Raw genomic sequence first — 19,415 nt, forward strand, 5'->3', positions numbered from 1 at the left:
CTCTTCATTTTCTAAAGCATGAATAAATTATCAACAACAGTTAAGCCAACAAATGACGAATGACTGAAAGTTGCTGGAGAGTTCTGTCAGTTTTGTATGCCAGTCAGAAGTCTGTGAAGTTAAATCTGTATACAACATATACAAAATTGATTATCTTCGTGCATGACAAGCAGTAACGTGTTATCAGCTGTGCCCACTCTACAGGTACACTATACGTGTTCGAGTTTCCTATCAATAACTGAACTATGCCGAGTTAGAAAGTCAAGGGATTAATGTGTGGGTCATAACATTGTAAAGCTGTCAGTGCATGGAAATGGCGGATTTTATTATCAGTGATTTCAATATTAGACAGGACAGGACTCAAATATGGGTTGTTCAAAAGAAATTGTCTTACATATTCTGTTTAGTTGAAAATATGCTTAAAATTGAAAATATTCAAGTTTGTATTTTGTTAAAATTTCTATTTCTATTTTGTTAAGGAAATTATACTTACTTCAACCCTGGCCAGATATATATGTTTGTTATTTTTTTCCTTAGCCCATAGGCTGTATCTAGGCATAGTGACCTTGTTGACCAAGAATATCAGTACAAATCAACAAAATAAGCAAATAATGTTTGATTCTGATTATCAAACTGTCACTTAACTGTCTGTTTTGGAGGCAACCTTCCACACAATTTCATAAGAAATATAATATTTTCTCAGATTTTAGATTGATTTTCCGTATCAAATTACATGTTCTACGTGCATATATGTATGTTTGGTATCTGTGGCCCCACAGAATTAATACCAGTGAATATTGTAAAACCTTTGGAGCAAGAAATGTTATATAGACATGGTAGACAAGTTTATATGTCAAAGGTGGCCTAGCTAGCCTAAAATGTTACGAGCAAGTTTCAAATTTAACTTACCATCAAACTGCTCTGTCCATTAGGGAAGAAATTAGAACTAGAAGCAAGATGAAAGGAGGTAAATTTCATCTTGCAATTTCAATTTGTTGTGGATATTAAGTTGATTTTTTATTTTTGATGGTTGTATTGATCTACAGAATTTTTGATCTGCTAAGAGGTGTGATATAATATCTCACCCTAAAAATGTTGTTAGCCAGTTGGCTTTCAAAATCTTGAGACCAGCTGAAATTTTGAAGTCATGGACTAGGAGGCAGGCGGCTATTTCGGACACTGGTTCCAATACACTTTAAGAGTTTATGGGTAAATACAGATTGGGATATGACATACATTTGTTGAAATATGACGCAATACCAAACGGGGGTGTTTCAGTACCTCAATCAGTGTATAAAACTGGGCTGCCAACTATTGCAATTCTGGTGGAATCATTATCATATTTTGTACCAAATTCCCACGATAATAAACATGATAAACTCCTTGGATGCTTAACAAATTGACACAGGGAGGAGTTTATTAAGACCATAAGTTAAATTTATTATCAGAATGAGCGGAAGAGAACAGAATTTGTCCATAAAATGTAACGTGACGTGTTTACTGTTACCAATGGTTACATTGCCTGTTGAAACAAGATATTGACCACGCCACAGTCATTGTCACAACTAATTGATAATCACTTCTTTTAACTTGTGATCGAAAGATGTACAGATTTGAATGAGTTTGGGAAATTAAGTATAATGCCAAAGATATTTCGTTTTGATCAAAACCATGTTGTCACACATGTAATATATGATTAGTATTTGTAGAATGACCCTTGTGGTATTTTCAATAGAACTCCACAATCATGATACCAGTCACCACAATTTTATTAATTATTCGCAGTAAACATTTGAAATATCCCTTGAAAAAAGTTGTTGTACGCTGATAGGTACAGGGTTCACTCCCGGAATTTTCTGACATGGGCCCTTTATCATGTTTATGTGAAACTTTCAAATTTTCCAGAGGATAGCCTATACAGCATAATGTTAAAATGCCCCATTGTATTTGAAAATGTGGGCCTTTTTTCAAATTTAGGGGCTAAAAGTTCAAGGCCCCACCCAGTATTATCCTTGTAGGTATGTGAAATATAGTCAGTCCTATTGATATTAGATAACACTATTTGCCCACCGTACCTCAATCTTGTTTTGAGGCAAAGCGTTCCATTGTTTTCTCAACATTCATTTTGTATTAACCATTTTTTACATATGTAAACCACCCTCTATCAGTTTAATAGTTTTACAACTTGACAGATGAAATAAATTAAGTGATGAAATTTACCGAGTTACAGTGCTATGTGTTTATGGTGCAACAGGGAGCATGCTCATTTTGTTTCGGCAGCTGTCAACAGCTGGTAAGTTATCAGTAATCATAACCCTATTTATTAGATAAGTGATGAATAGTACTAATCAGAAGATGTCATGGTGAAGACTGAACAAATTAGTCTAGTTGTGTCCACACATTATTTCTCCATTACTCAAGGTGGTAAAAGGGACTGATATTACTGATGGCTTATTGAGTACATGTTTGGCTCATTAATGCAAGTCGCTAAATGCATGGTCAGATATGTAACCTAAGCTTGGATGAAAACGTATCAAACTAGTAGAGTAAACTAATATTATTTTTTCACGACTTCACTAAACATGTTAAACTAATCTACCAAAATTGGAGGACTGCCTGTTTAATGTAAGTTGCACTTACTAAGATGGTAGGTCATCTGAGAAGAATTAATGGTGTACCAATTTCTTAAAAGTCACTTAAAGGAACATTTCAACAATTTTTGTGTTTATTGAGGTATAAATGTAAAAGACTGTGTGCACATTTTGTAAATGCACAAATTGATGGTTGTTGTTCATAGCTGCACGCCACAATATTCCATTTATATGAGGCAAGCCCGTTAGTAATCGAGCCTGGTCCTGACAATCCAGTGATTGATTTTAATTATCAGCAACGATTCTCAGCATTAGGGTACAATGCACGCAATCAACGAAGTCAGCGCCTGACCACCTGATCCATTAAGTCGCCTCTTACGAGCAGCCTAGGTTGCTGGGGACCTATTGATTGACTGTACTCAGCAGTACCAAAGCACTGAGGCTAAACACTGGGCCTGCTTATACCATGTATACTTAGTTTGCTGCACTTTAATGATGTTCAGGCAGATCAGGTGACTGGCTAATTGGACCTTTACAAGGCAGAATTAGCTTGGACCACACTGCTACACTTCCTCTTGAACATGAATATCATTGTATGTACACACATTATTTATTTATTTATTTTTTAATTTTTTATTTATTTATTTATTTATTTATTTATTTATTTATTTATTTATTTATTTATTTATTTATTTCACAATGAATACACATGTACTTAAATGTGTCTCATAAGCCTAATAAGGCTGGATGTACAAGCTTTTGATTTGAACACTTATGTAAACTGTTTTTCCCATGACAGCTTGTACATGTGACCAAAAATATACATTTCTCTGTCTCCATATTGTGATATTCATGCTATTATTTCAATGACATTGTGTTGATGGTTGTGATGTTCAATTAACATGTTCAAGAGGGACCATATTCCAGGATAAAGTGACCATTTCCAGTTGTAGACATTGTACAGTAAGCTACGGTTATGATGAACTCAAAGGGACCACTAATTTTAGTTTGTTGTAGCCGCAGTTCGTTATAAACATATATACAGCATATATACAGTAATTGGCTGGGCCCCCCCCAAAAAACAGTTTGTTAGATCCGCCAGTTCGTTATAAGCGTGTTCGTTATAAACGTAGTTTACTGTAATTAGTGCTATTTGTGGAACTGGGATCCTCCCAGTTGTCAGACACCCTGTTATCAGACACCCAGTAGTCAGACACCCTGTTATCAGACACCCTGTTATTAGACACCCAGTTGTCAGACACCCAGTAGGCAAACAGTGGAATATTTTTTAACTGCCACACACCCCTTAACACATAATAATTTTTACTGAAGTTTGTAACGTGCTTAGAATACAACCCGTGTCGTCGAAGTGAAATTTATCACTTAAATGTAAACTGCGGCTTTTAGACATCATGGTTATATCAGTTCCTTTCTACGGATGCGAAGTATGGGGATTTGAAAACATCCTGACTCTAGAAGGTGTCCATTTGCATTTTCTAAAATATCTTTTATCGTAAAGAAAATTGTATGGTATATGGGGCACTTCGAAGGCTCCACCGATCATACATTGCTAAAATGAGAATAATTAGTTTTTGGGGCAAAATTATCTAAATTATCCTTCCTTGTATACAAGATACTATTTAATGACAACATATTTGGAAAATGGATTACATATGTCAAACGAACTTTGGACGAACTTGGACTTAGCTACATCTGGTTTTCACAAAGTTTCCAAATCCTACTTATCTAAAACATTTAGTCCATTAAATATTAAATGACATTAACCTTCAGCGTTGGACAAGTGCAAGAGATAAGTCTTCAAAATGCACAATGTTTAGCATCATAAAAGATGATTGTCTAAATTTTGATTATTATTTAAACGTACTGCGGGAAAAGGTTTGGCGACTCTTACTTAAGTTTAGAACTTGTAACCATAATCTACCTATTGAAACTGGCAGATGGAGAAAAATACCTTCACGGAAAGGAAATGTGTATAATGCGCACGCCCTTCTACACAGCTGTGTTTTTTTTGGAAAAAAAGTGTGCACTATACTCAAGAAAATACGGTATCCCAAATATAACATTTCTTACATTTGACCACTTTTTAAATGGCATTGTGTGTTCAAAGCTTTCGGCCATGGGAGCCGTGCCAATTCACATTTATCAGAGGGGTACATAAAGTATGTGATCTTGACTACCAGTTGTCAGACTTTCATTTTAGTGGAAGCCTCGGTGGCTGAGGGGATTAGATTGCTGACTTTGTGTGCTGGCGATTAAAGGCTCACTCTGGCGGTGTGGGTTCAAATCCTGGACGGGATTCAACCCAAAAAGTACGAGATCTTTACTTTACCAAGAAAGTGTTATCCCAAATATAACAGCCTTCACCAAGTATCTGACTACGCATTATGTGTCTGTAACACATGAAAAAGATATGACATACTGAGATAAATGCTGAAATATTATCTCATCCAATGAAGATGAAGTACGGATACTAAAAACATTGTCTACTAGTCTTATTATAGAGCAAAATTTAAGAGATTTTGATGTGAAAATTACATAATAGCACTTGTGGACACACTTGGAACAATGCCATAAAAACAGCAGAATCATTGTTAAGCCAGTTTGATAAATATTCTGTCAAAATGAATTCTACAATCAAAGTTGATATTTAGAACTTGTTTGACAGTGTGGCATTATAGTAGAGTACATTATTATCAATTTATTTTTCTGTTTTTGTTGAAAAACATTGATGATTGTGTAGACCTGATTTGGAATAGCCTTGGAACAGGTAAAGCCTGTTTGCTGTGATGTGTTGTATCCTCGAGTCTACATTCAGATGAGACTTAGTTAACTCTAGCCTATTAATCATGAGGCTGTGTCTCTACAAAGCAAGAAATGTATCATATTCGTAGAACTTCCTGGGTGATCGATCGAGTGCATCCTTAGCCCATGATGTAGGATTGTGAAGCATGGGCTTCCTTACAGAGAATGACACTGATTACAATGTTAGAGATGGGAGGGGGTTGTTTGTGGGGGAGGGGGTTGTCTTGGAAGACTTTTCCAGCCTGGAAAGAAAGCCAATGAATAATATCCTTGTGACTGTAATTATGTTGAAATTTTTTTTATGAACTGTTTCTAGAAGTAACAAAATTAATTTAACCTTTCAGTAGTTTTCTTGAAACATTTAGTTTTTGAAATTTGGTGTTTTACCTGTGAAAACAGTACTAATAATCTATCTCAAAAGGGATTACTTATGGGGAATGTTTATGAATCATATTATTATTGCTGTATCTATGGTGAATATCACAAACAGTTTTTCTCAAACTATTTCTACAAGTTAAGAAATAAAGAAAATCCTTTCCAAGACATTGTTGAAAAAATACCAAATGTTGATTTTCATCATTCATAGCTTCCCCAGTATATAATAGAACTGAAAATATCTTCTTCTTTTTTGTTATATTGTGATATTTTTACATAATGAGCTAATGTTATTGTCTATAAATTATGATTATAATGCTGCTCATAAGTATCCTAGCATCACCAAAACATGGAATAACAGTTATGAGAAGAAACAATCTTAAAAATAACAAGCTTTTACCCTTGTTTAAAACAGTGCAATTCATTTGTTGTGAGTCTCTCCAACTGCTCATGATCAAAGACAAAGAAATTTGATAGAACTGGCCAGTGATTGGCAGACATAGCCAAGAACCTCTTCTGACCTCAACAACATGTATTCCTTTTATTCATAATGTTAGCATGGCTTTATGACCATACCAGCTGTCTCACAAGACAACCAGTGCTGTTTGTGACTCAATCCATAAGATGAAAGACATTTGGTTAGCAAGGAGCATGACCCCATCTTCAATTGGCAAAGTGAATTCATTGTAAAATATGTGTTTTAGGCCTTAAATTATTTTTTGCTTAGTTTACGGATCTGTTGACCTTAAAAATATAAATTTGAAAAAAAATACATAATCAAAATGATAAGGTTTATATTATTCTGTAGCCAAAAAAGTAAACAAAAAAGTCAATGAAATGCCATTGTCAGATTTTCGATGCATGATATTCATAAGTACCCATACCGGCCTATTTTGTAAAGACCATCTCCGGGGTCTAGTGGTAGAGCGTCCCCCTGGAGAGCGGAAGTTGCAGGGTTTCAATACCCGACCATGTCATACCAAAAGACGTTAAAATATGGTACTTGTTGTTACTCTGTCTGGTGCTCGGCATTAAGGGGCTATACAGGACAGGTCGAGTCAGCATACTGTGTCTGAGTGGGGTATTCATGTTAAAGACTAACAGGATCGGGTGGTCAGGCTCGCTGACTTGCTTGAAGCATGTCATCGATCCCAATTGCGTGGATCAGTGCTCATGATATCAATCACTGAATTGTCTGGTCCATACTCGATTATTTACAGACCTTACTGTACTTGATTTTTGTTATTTGTGACTCAAAACAATGACGCAATTTATGTTACAAGATTGTCAACTGAAATAAGATACTAATTAAATTAATATTTATGTATTTCTGTACATTGTTGACAAGACTGTCAACTGAAATAAGATGCTAATTAAATTAATATTTATGTATTTCTGTTCATTGTTGACAATATTGTCAACTGAAATAAGATACTAATTAAATTAATATTTATGTATTTCTGTTCATTGTTGACTTTAGCAGGACTAATACGCAAGTACAATTATTAGAAAACATATTTTCAATATTTAGCTGCTATTTATTTTTGTGTCTTCAAATATGAAGCAATAGAATTTAGTTGCCACAAGATATTTTCAAGGTAGTCAATTGGCTACCTCTGAAGTTTAGACAGTAGACAAATTGAAATTTAGGTCGAATTGGCCATCGTTTTAGTCGCAACTTTGAGGCCTGCTACACTGATCATGTAAGACATTTTATATATTTTGGTTGGTTTACTGGGCTGACTGACAAAAAGCCCACTTTAATTTGAAAGAAGAAAAATACTTTGTACAGAAAGAATTTTGGGTAAACCCAGTTTTACCATTAGGTGAAATGAAAAATATGTAAGATTTTGTCACTGCTGTTCATAAGAAAAAGTGAATAATATGTATGAAAATCTTTATTCCTACAAATAGAAACCCAGTCAATTATCTTTCGGTGTAGTTCTGTGATGGTGTGGCCTACATGTTTGTTTTTCACTCATTAGTAGCAGTCCCAATCTGGAAGTTGAATTATTTTTATATATTACGACCACCTGCATTGAATTTTACAGTTTGTAAACCAACTAATACAAATATATAGCTTAAGGATATACATCCCTCTCTGCACTGAATTTGTAATGATATACGCCACTGTCTCTTTGTGTCAGGAAGTTATAGCAGAAAGGTTGCATGAACTGAGCTGACTAAATGATGATAGGTGAACAAAACCATTAACAGTTTACTGAAGCATCACAGCATCGCAGTACAGGGCTTGAACTTCCTTGAACTGCAGTGCCAGTGGCCTGGTTCAAATCATAATGGCACAGTTTGATACGTTTCAGGTCCCTGAGGGACACACAGGGATGAAATTAACCATGAACATCTACAAGCCTGAATAGTGATAACATATAGCGAAAACTCGCCCTTATGATGCCTTTAACATTAGTGAAACTGGACCATTTCCTCATTTTTGTCTTATTATATGGACTTTTATGAGCCTATTTTACCAGACCAGAGGAATTTTATTAGCCTTCAGCTTAGTGGCTAGGATCGTAAATTGATGAACCAATATTTTTCACAAATATTTCTAAGTCCCATTGTTGGATTGCCTTGATATAACTGGAATACTGTTAAAAGCGGCGTTAAACCCAACACACCCATTGTTGGATAAAAGTGTCGTCATTTATCATGACCCTTCGTGAGATGAGGATCATGTATTATAACTTACATCCCATCACTCACTCCACTGTGGGGATTTGTCCAAGGGAGGTAATTATTCCCATTGGTGGCTTGCCTCCTCCAGTTTTTATGGTGAATGTCTGTGATCAATGAAGTAGCAAATTCCATCCTCACATCATGCTTGCTCTGTCCCTGACTTACTTCTCCATCAAATTGATGCAATAGTCAAGCTCTAATTGTGTGGTCAATGTTTTCCTGTACAAAGATCTGATCAATGTGTTTTCAAAATTGACCTGACCTATATTTACACATTCAAAGGGTGTAATGAAAATGTGCTTATTTAAATCCTTAGTAAGTTGTTGGTTTCTTTGAAGATACTAAAAGTGATACAGTGTTAGATAAAACATGATGAGGGGCACTGGCTCCCTGTGTTTTTCAACTGAATCCAGGAACACCATGACTTTCATTATAAATTTCATTCTATGTTTGCATCATCATTTGGAAATAGGAGGTGGGGTAGCCAAGAGTTTCAGTCTTGCTGAAAACATGGCATTTATTTCCTTGATTGGGACGCGTCAACCTGCACATTCTCAGTGTCTCATGCTTTGATAGACTAGAATACTGATTACAACAGTGTAAAACCACAGTCACTCCCATCACACGGTACCCCCTCCATGGTCTTGTGGTAGAGCGTCCGCCCGGAGGGCAGAAGGTCCGGGGTTCAAACTCAAGCCTAGTCATACCAAAAGACGTTAAAAGGTTGTACTTGTTGTTAGCCTGTCTGGCACTCGGCATTAAGGGGCGAAAACAAGGACTTTTCGGCTCGGAGTCAGTATACTGTGTCTGTACGGGGTATTCATGTTAAAATCGGCATCAGTCCGGACTAGTACAAGCAGCCACACACACACATACGTGCATACATGTTGCTATATAAGTGCAATAATTTTGGACGCAACGTTAAACCCAATTTCACCTCACCACCCATCACACGGTTGACAATAGTCGTGGAAGATGCAATTTGCCGTGCAGAGTTGTGTCTCTTATTTGTGCCAGGATCCACTGATTATGATATCAAATACCAGATTTGCCCTGTTTATAATTCTTGGTTTGTGAGTGAAGGATATGACCTATGTTTAGGCTATGTTCCCACATTAGGCTGACACGATGTGATATTTATGAAATATTGTTCAATGCATCTAAAACCTAGCTCAGAGTTACAACTCCTGATCCGTAATGAACCAAGTTTTGTAAACAGAATCCTGAATAAAAGTCATGAAGGTAAGGTAAAAATCATCAAAAATAGAACTGAGATCTGATCAGCAAACAGAAAGCAATGAGCATCCATAAAATTCATATCAGTGAATCTGAAACGTGAAGCAACCTTTGGAAGCTACATGTGAGTCTCGCACCATAACACTTCATGGTCCCATGTTGAACCACTGCCTCTTCACAAGGGACGATTGCCCTATATCTTTGAATGACAACAGATATATTTTTAACCCACATTTCCTCCCAAATATTCCCTGCTCTAGTCACAAGGAGTTGATGGAAAAATAGAGCCTGACTCTGAAACATTCTGTAGTTTATCAATTATTGATTGGTTTTAGTGAGATACGAGGAAGGTCTGAATGTAAATGCGGGTGATTAGTAAATTAGACTAGAGTTGAAATCTGGCCATGAGCTGTAAGGTTTGGACTCTCAATTGGATTTTATTCAAGCTTGACAGAACGCCTCTTTGAAAAGGATCCAATATAAACAAGTTAAATGGCTTTGGGATAAAAAAATAAATAAGTGCTGGAAATAGATTTGTTTACATATTGATTAGTGATGAGATTAGGTGAAAAGGATATAAAACTGTTTTGATTATTGGTCCTGGAAATTGAGTTTTAATGTCAAAATCTTTGATCATTAGCTTCTTTTTTTCATCCGTTTTGCACAATTTCTTAAAATAGATAATCTTGGAGAAAGCTAATATTTTCATTTATGAAATATGAGAAATAAGTTCAAATGGGTTCCTGTGTTAATGTGTTCATATTGACGTTAGGTTGTGAGCCGACAAACTCCACTAGAGTAGAAATTTACAAGTCCTGTTGATTTATGAAATGCTCCTCCTATAAATAGTTCCTGGTTCCTTATTATGGCTTACCTAAACCACAGTCGATAGAAACTATGGAGTCTACATTATGAATATATGCAGGACTACTTTCAAATTCAACCTTACAGTTCATTGATAGGACACATTTGTTAACTTCAAATGTAGTTCAATTTGCGTTTTTACTAGAGATGCACAATATTACCGGTATACCAAAAATTACCGGTATATCCAACAAAACGGCAGACAACCGATTCCTATGTCGCTGATGGATCTTTGCTTCATCTGACAATGGTGGGGTGCGCAACATTGTTGATACCTGATTGGTAAAGCGAGTATGTTTTTGAATGCAAACATTTTGGTAGCGCACGAAAATCTTATTCCATGATCTGCAACACCCAAGTTATTAAACACATTTTTTCTCACTTAAATCCTATCAGAAATCAAAGACGTACATGTATGTCCATCCGGGCAGAAATCAAGAGAAAAAATGTTAGTCACGGGTAAAGTTCCAAAACATAAGCAAATTTCGATTTTGGAATGACAGCAAAATGAAAACTAAATAGATATACCTACAACTCTTTCTCCATATCAATTGAAATGATTGCATTTTTGATGATATCATGTATACCTTCGGGTTGTTCATAAACATGTTCTGGCTGTTTCACAAGGCAAGCACACAGCCTTCTATGGGAAATTTAAATGACTTAATTGTTGCTAATTAAACAAAAGAGTGAACCTGGAGCAATATTCATTGTATAAAGAACATATGATGAACTGTCATTTCCAATTAATTGAAAATACCATAATATTTCCCTCGTAACGATACACACTTCATACAGAAATAGTAAAATTGACTAAAGCACTGTTTCATCTCATTCTGGATTGTAAAAAATATATTTTTGGCCTACAAGCTGTAAAACAATTTAACAATTGACTCCTGATATTGTATAGACTACTTGCTTTACATAAGCCAACTGTCATTTTAAATATTTTGTATTTTAGTTCAAGAAGAAAGTCTTTGTAAGGGACTGGTCATTTATTATTTGGTGTGGTGGAGAGATTGGTCCTAGGACTAACATATTTAGCTGACACACCCATCATTTTGTGTATTATGACCAGTCCCTAAGTAATGTTAATACATGTATTTAGAACTTTGTTATTGCCACAAAAGATCTGTCCTATTTTCATGCTGCCTTGTAGTTCTTCTCTCTCTCTCTCTCTCTCTCTCTCTCTCTCTCTCTCTCTCTCTCTCCTCTCCTCTCCTCTCCTCTCTCTCTCTCTCTCTCCCCTCCCCTCCCTTCCCCTCCCCTCCCCTCTCCTCCCTCTCTCTCTCTCTCTCTCTCTCTCTCTCTCTCTCTCTCCCCTCCCTTCTCCTCTCCTCTCCTCTCCTCTCCTCTCCTCTCCTCTCCTCTCCTCTCCTCACCTCCCCTCACCTCCCCTGAGCTTATGAGACCAAGCAGACCGAGCAGAACTTTCCTAGATTTGTGACTGGTGGCTACAGTTACAGACTGTCATATAATTGTTGAAATAACAGCAATTGATTTCCAACACAGAATCACTTGAAAATATTCCATCCCATTGTGTTCCAGAGTATGGTAATCAAATTCCATAAAACATACACTGCAAAACTGCCATCTTAATTCTTATTGCTTTCATTTGTCTAATCCGAGATAATGATAAGGGGAAATGAAGAGGAAAAATGTGCTTGTCAGCATGTGACGTTGAAGTGATATATTGTGTGGGATGTTAAAACCCAGTGATCTGGATTGATTTGATGTAACTGCTGAAGCTGAATTTAGATTATCTGACCTAGTTTACTGCCTTGCTGGCATGGACTGGTTGAATATCATCATCACTTGTCTTCATATGGAAAGCATCCCTCTCAATCAGTCAGCAACAGTCTCGGCCCCTATTGATGAAGTTATGTTAGGCCTATAAATAGTTGTTCACCGTTGGTGCACTGTGACTACTTGCCTACTGGGTTGAACATGTTGGCAGTTCTGGGAAGAATTATTGAACCATAAACGGTTCGAAATCGGTTTGTGAAAGCATTGTTAAGCATTTGAAATCCATTCTTTTTATGGAGTAATAATTATTTTCATGGTCAATTATATGTATGATTGTTTCTGATTAATCTAATGTATTGTTGAACTGATTCCGATAGAAATAGGTGGAATGAGCTTTATGTAACATACGTCAAGGTCATCCGTCCGTCTTTTGCATTTTTTACGTCTACAGAAATGACTTGTATTCTGGTCTGATTTTATAATTATTGAAATATAATGGCCCAGTTACATATGTATCAATGTCATTTCAGTCGTGCGCACTACACGCTTTGCTTCTTTCATACTTCCATAGACCGCCCTTGTGGTCTAGTGGATCGAGCGTCTGCCTGGAACGCTGAAGGTCATGGGTTCGATCCCTGGCTACTTCATGCCAAAAAACGTTAAGCGATAGTATGTGCCTGGCTCTCGGTATTAAGGAGCTAAAACACACACTCACACACATTTTGAATTAAATTCTGTCTATGTCAGATGTTACTTCTGTGTTTTTCTGAATCACAAATTGTCCAAAGGAAATAATGTTTGAAACACACTGACCCCTACTTTCTTTAGGCTTCAAAAAAACAATTTTAGGATGTTTATCATGTAAATGATGGGACACAAATGGAAAAAGTCAGACAATGTTTAGGTTCCTTGATATTCATACCATTTTCAGCCAAATTCATGAGACATTAATGGTCACATTAGGATGATTGCGAGGAATACCTCAAGCAGTAACTGGACCCACAGAGGCTGGGTTCCGACACTACATCAGTGTATGGTACTGTATGGTTATTGGTAAAGGCGTTATTAACTCATGGAGCAGGGGACGATGGTGCTGTTTGCTGTGAGCAGCGAGGTTGAGAAATGTCATGCACTGTGACGCTAGCAGCTTTTGAAATGAGATTGCCTTCTTCATGTTCTTTGAATATTTTTCTCCAAAATCAATTTCTGCTCCAGAACAAATACATTTATGTTATCTGTTTTAGCTCTGAAGGATTTGGGATTTTGATCAGGATGGATTTCCCTGATGTCCGTTTTGCTTCGATTTGGGGATAATCTACAGGAAATTTGAGAAATACAATAACGTTAATTTGTCGTGTGCATGTGATTATTCGTATTGATTATTGCCGGTGATGGAGGAATTATGTCTTATTTCCGTATGTTGTTACATCAGACAAGTACCATGGCAACACTGCTGGGGGCCTATCAGCAATAGCAGCGTCATCTGCACGATTATCAGGGAAATCATCATTATAATAGATGGATGAAAACATTATTCAGAAGAGACTTGTTTCATTGTCACAGGTTGATGTTTATTTGTTTGATAGATTTAAATTCAATGAAGATAATGATGGATTTTTTTTAGGAAGCTTCTGAAATGAGGTTTGCTAGGTGCACTTACACTAGAAAGATTTTTTGTATTTTCTTGACATTTTTTACTTCAGCTGTTTTAACAATGATTATGTTATCTTCCTTATTGTTATACCCAGATTTTATCACGATACTGCTGGATTATCCCTGCCGTTTGCATGAAAATACCTTGCCGCGAATAGCTGCAAGATGGTTGATGCAGCATTAAACAATAATTACTCTCTCCCTGCATAAAAATAACAAACAAATCTATTGTGTACTGACAACTTAAGCGTCTTTGTTCCTCCTGACTGGTACAAGATATGTAATTTCACATTTCAAAAGTCTATTTCCCTGGACTTTGATTTTTTTGGGGTCATCATTTTCTGTAGATTTTAATATTCATATGTAGGCTGTTAACAAGCTTACTATACAGGAAGATCAGACTTTGAATAAGTGGTTAATATCATAATTTCATAGTTTGATAAAATGGTCACTTTTGTGACAACTATGGCTTGTTTCTTGAATGCGATATCTTATCCTTTCTACAATATATTTCTTTCGCTCTTACTTTATCAAACAACCATCTGACCAATTTGAGCAACTATTTATAAACTTGCACATCAATTGTGATGGGTGATGCCATCATTAAGGGTGTTATGAATAGAGAGAATGACCATTGAATGCCCACTGGTCATTAATTTTCCCCAAGACCAGTGGAATGAATTGAATGGTGGACTAATGGTCTGGTGTTATTTCAGGGGAGCTGTTAATTATTTCTCTAATTTGAAACAGAAATATGGTGCAAAAAAGGGTTAACATGCATTTCTTTTAAATTATATTCATTGATAATCATTGAAATTTCAGAAATAGAATTATGGAATATCTATTGTTATTATTATTGTCATTATCATCCTCATCATCATCATTATATATTTTTTTTAATTTTTTTTTATTAACAACGCCTGGTCAGGATCACTAGAGGTTGAGTAAAACTGGTAGATTTTTCTATCTGATCACTGTCAAATACTGAATGCCTTGGTTTTCAAGCATCTTTAAGTTTACACATAGGTACCATCTACAGATGAAATGTTGCTGACTTATAAAAAAAAGTAAAACACACACACACACTAAAAGTGGTTAATATTTTTGTATGGGTGCTTTTGACCCTGATATTGCATATTTAATTATTAAATAACATGTCAGCCTTTGGTTGTTTGGTAATAAGTGTGTTTGTTTATTTCAGGCCAGTTAAAGAAGGACAAGAGTGGGGAAAGTGGCTGCAGCAACTGTTGTGTTATACTTTAGCTATCGGCTGTCAGCTGGTGGCCGGCCGCCAGTACCCACAATACCTTTGGCATCCAGTTCCTGTCTCCACCACTGGCAGAGTTATCTCCCTTTCATCTGGCAAAAATGGACGCCAGACAACAAAACCATCAAAATTTGCATATCACAAGAAATCAAATATTGAATCAACCAAAATCGGCACTGTGGTTCCACTCTCTTGAGAAGAGAAAGAGACTAAAAATCAATAAAATACATTGACATGGTCAATGGTAGCTGGCTCATGACATGTTTCATTCAGGCATTCATTTGATAAAATGACATAATTTGACTGACTTTAATATGACATTTACCTTGATTCAGATCTAATATATTGTGACACTTATTATCTAACTCTAATACATACTCAATGTACATGGGGAGAGTTTAATGTTGTACGAATGAAAAGGAAAAAAATGTGTAATCAAATATCTGTGATGAAGGCTTAATTCCATGGGAATTAAATTGCAAATTTCTGATCGTATCTAGACGACAGCTGATTTAGAAACAATTTTCCCTAATGTCCCGAAAGTTCCCGTTTTAGAATCTGTTTTCTGTACTCAACATTACACCAATATTCAAGAGGAGCGAACACTGCATTCATCTTTAACACAAAGACAACCATATGCATCAACCTTTAACGATATTATTTGCTCACTGATTCTGTGTGGATGGATATGCCTATTTGTGCAAGGTGTCCTGGTCAGATGGAATCAGATGCCAATACAAGACAGGATGATCAAGCTGTTTGGTTGTCGTTCATCGTAACTGTATTGTTATCATTCAAGTCATGACTGGAGTATAAATATGCAATTTTTTTCATTCGTGAAAAGGGTTGGAGTATGTCTGTGATGGTGAGCAGTGCTATGGTAAAAAGGGTCTCACTTGTGGGGCAGGGTGTGAGGGAAGGAGTACATACAGACTCTTTGTGTGTTCCCTTGGGATGCCAGAGGGTATATCTACAGGACTATGGAAGTGGACTTGGCCAAGTGGCCAAACTGGAGTCTTTCATATTGGGAACAGCTCATTATGAGATCTGAGTGAACTTACAATAACCTAACACCCCTTGTTTGGGACAATGGACTCATCTCAGCTACGACTTTGTCCAGTCGGTAGACAAGAGGATGGCAAAACTGACACTCTCACATGCCTCGGAAAGTATTCACTTCCCGAGGCAAATTTAGGTAAATTGCATGATAGTCTTTTTACAATTTATTTTCCCTCAATTTGATTTGATGCAGAAAATGGACTTAGTGCAGCTGAGTTACTGAGGATTTCAGTGATTGTGTTCCCTTTGTTATGCTACACAGTATCAAAGTGTACAGAGAAATTGTGTTTAACAAGAGAATCACGTAACTAATTGTTATGTTGTCACAATGGAGCATACTGATAACGGACCCTGGTGGTCATATCATGAACTAAATGTATTCGCAACTGTGTTATGCTCTGAAGTATGTTGGAATTAGTAATGCACATTACTTCTTAAGCATTTTTCATTGTTAATTATTTCTTGTGGAGAATTCTCATCCGATTTACACTCGGTCGTATGTATGTAAGATATGTATATGAATTGTCTAAGTGCACATACATACACTATCATGCTTCTTTCTTTTGGTAACTTCTTCATATTGTGAATAGATGTCGTGACTGTAGATATAAGTATATAAATATATATATGAAGTATGTGTGTAGGTCTTGCTGAAAAGCCTCTGTTACATATTCATTCAACCTTTTACAATGTCTGTATAAACTTTTTTTGATCAGCACCCTAGAGATTTTTCAAACTTGTTCATCTGTTAAAGGTGACAACTGCGTGGGCAGTTTTGTGATGATTTAGCACTTCTACTCGAATGATAAAAATTAACACAAGTCCCTGGTCTTTCTTTTCATTTTCTGTCAAGATGGCCATAACCATGGTAACAGGGAATTCCATTCTGGTGGAATATCAGAATTTTGAAGAAATTTGTTCATGTATAGCAACAGATTAAAGATATTAAGACCATCCTTGTGTGTGGATTATTTCAGTTGTTTAGGAATCAAGGACACTCCTTTTTTTTAACATTTCTCGGACACACACAAAACAATATTATACATGTGTAGGGTGATGGTAATAAGGACATGCTTTTACAAAGTGTATGAGGTGCAACACAATTTGGTTTTCTTAACATGATTCTTATCATGTGACTTTAGATTTGGACAATGCCATGTTCACATGGTGGCCGTGTCATGTAGTCACTAGTGTTCAACAGTGTCTGTGACACAGCATGGCGCCAACAATTCTTGACACGTCACTTAGCCATGTGTCTTTGCAGTCTCTTCCTCAATAGACTACCACACAGAACAGGGTAGAATATCTTCACTTCCTGCTGTTTCACATGCTCTGAGGTTCATTCACATTGTCTCTGCCACCACTGTGATAACATTACACTTAAAGGACTATCCTGCCAGTCGTCTTTTAAAATATGTGATATGTGAAATTGCATACTTTGGAGACCTAATGTATGTTTTTTTTAATGTGGGCCAAACACTCATGAAGTTGCATCCAAGTTTTATCACTCAAATTAACAATGATTTAATGAGACCAGTATGAAATGGAAACAGCATTTACAAAGTTTGAAGCTTCTCAATCAAAGCAAAGTTTTTTCACCTGTTATCCTAGATTTTATGGATGGTTTTAATATTTAAAAAATGTATTATAACGTTATCTGAGATTGAAGTTACTATATTGTTCAGTCATGATGTTACTTTGAAAGGCGTCACTGCTCGGTTAATTTAAAGCTATTCAAAGGTCCCTTTGGTTGGGACTACTCAAAAGCAGTTAAGGATCACCTGGGTTTTTTTCATAGAATTATAGTTAACATGTCATGGCATGACAAATTAACTGTGGTAATATGTAAGAATCGGGTATCCTTAATTTGTTTTGGGTAGTATATGATGTGTAGCACTTAATGGATATGCCAATTACACAGCAACAGTGTCTCAGCTTACACAAGTTCAAATTCAAGACCTAGACCACAGTCCCCTTTAAAATAAATGGAAGTTATATGTAAACAATAATTAGTAGATTAGAATCTGTTCCTGCAAGTGGAAGCTGCTTAAGGACTATCAGTGAAGCAGTTACTGTCGAAAATGTATACTACTCAACTTTTGATAGGGCTAATCAGATATGTCAGATGTATTAAAATGTAAACGTGACATGAGAATCATTTTTGCGTATCATCGAAAGATAGATGTCCATATCAAAAGTGGAGTTGTATAGTTCAGAAGAAGAAATATATTCCTTTGTAAAAGGTATTGCTTGAAACAACCATTGAACATTTGCTGTAGGATTAAAAGTTTGTGATAAACCATTAAATTTAATTCTGGCCAATTCTGAAAGTATCTAGAGGGAGAAGCATGAAGGTTCCCTGAATCCTACTGTAGAATGAGTGTCAGACATTTACAGCCACAAAATCACCATAGTAATGTATTATCCATCAGTGTAATCATCAAATCTTTTTGTTCCTCTTATCATGTTTTTCACCTAAGAAGCTACCAGTTGGACTTTTTAGATATGTACCACATTTCCTGTTAATACATCTAAATATATTGATGTGTGAGTTCTTGTAATTGTTTATCTTTATTTTATAACACCTATTACCAAGACATGATCCAGAATGTATTTTAGCAACTTATTAGCAGTTCTGATGTCACCTAAATGCATAGTGTATATATTTCACCATATTGAAGTGCATATTTGTACAAATTAGCTGTAAACTTTGTTCCATGTAAAAATCCACCGAATCCAACAGAAGTTGACCTAAGGAAATAAATACAGATACATGTGAAAGTGTGTTGTTATGTGGCATTGTATTGACCTGTTCATGCAAATAGCATACAGAATTCTGTAAAATGTTGTATGACTAAATGTATGAAAGGAAACAACACTCATCCTCTGGCGTGGACTACATATCTACCACATTTAAAGGAAATAGTGAGAGTTAATACTTAAGGTCACATAATGGAAATTAAAGTGACTGGTGTGTTCTGTAAACCTTGTAATTTCATAGTGAAGATCAAAATATAGACTAGCACTTAGCCTCTGAAAATCTATAAACAAACAACTTCATTTCAATTGAAAACGAGGCCAAGTGAAATGAGAGGTACAGAGCTTAT

General features: G+C 36.0%; 1 protein-coding gene across 1 annotated transcript in view; it reads left to right on the top strand.

The window, feature by feature from the left end:
* LOC124146012 (ubiquitin-like protein 3) overlaps positions 1–19,089 on the top strand; it is a 37,721-nt gene extending 18,632 nt beyond the window's left edge. Inside the window, exon 5 of the mRNA XM_046516027.2 lies at positions 15,184–19,089. Within this exon, the coding sequence (XP_046371983.1) occupies positions 15,184–15,245 (62 nt within the window). The 3' untranslated portion in view covers positions 15,246–19,089. The remainder of the gene's footprint in view (positions 1–15,183) is intronic.
* The last annotated feature ends 326 nt before the right edge of the window (positions 19,090–19,415 follow it).

Source organism: Haliotis rufescens, unplaced genomic scaffold, assembly GCF_023055435.1.
Source record: "Haliotis rufescens isolate VD_foot unplaced genomic scaffold, xgHalRufe1.0.p SCAF_7, whole genome shotgun sequence".
NCBI lineage: Eukaryota > Metazoa > Mollusca > Gastropoda > Lepetellida > Haliotidae > Haliotis > Haliotis rufescens.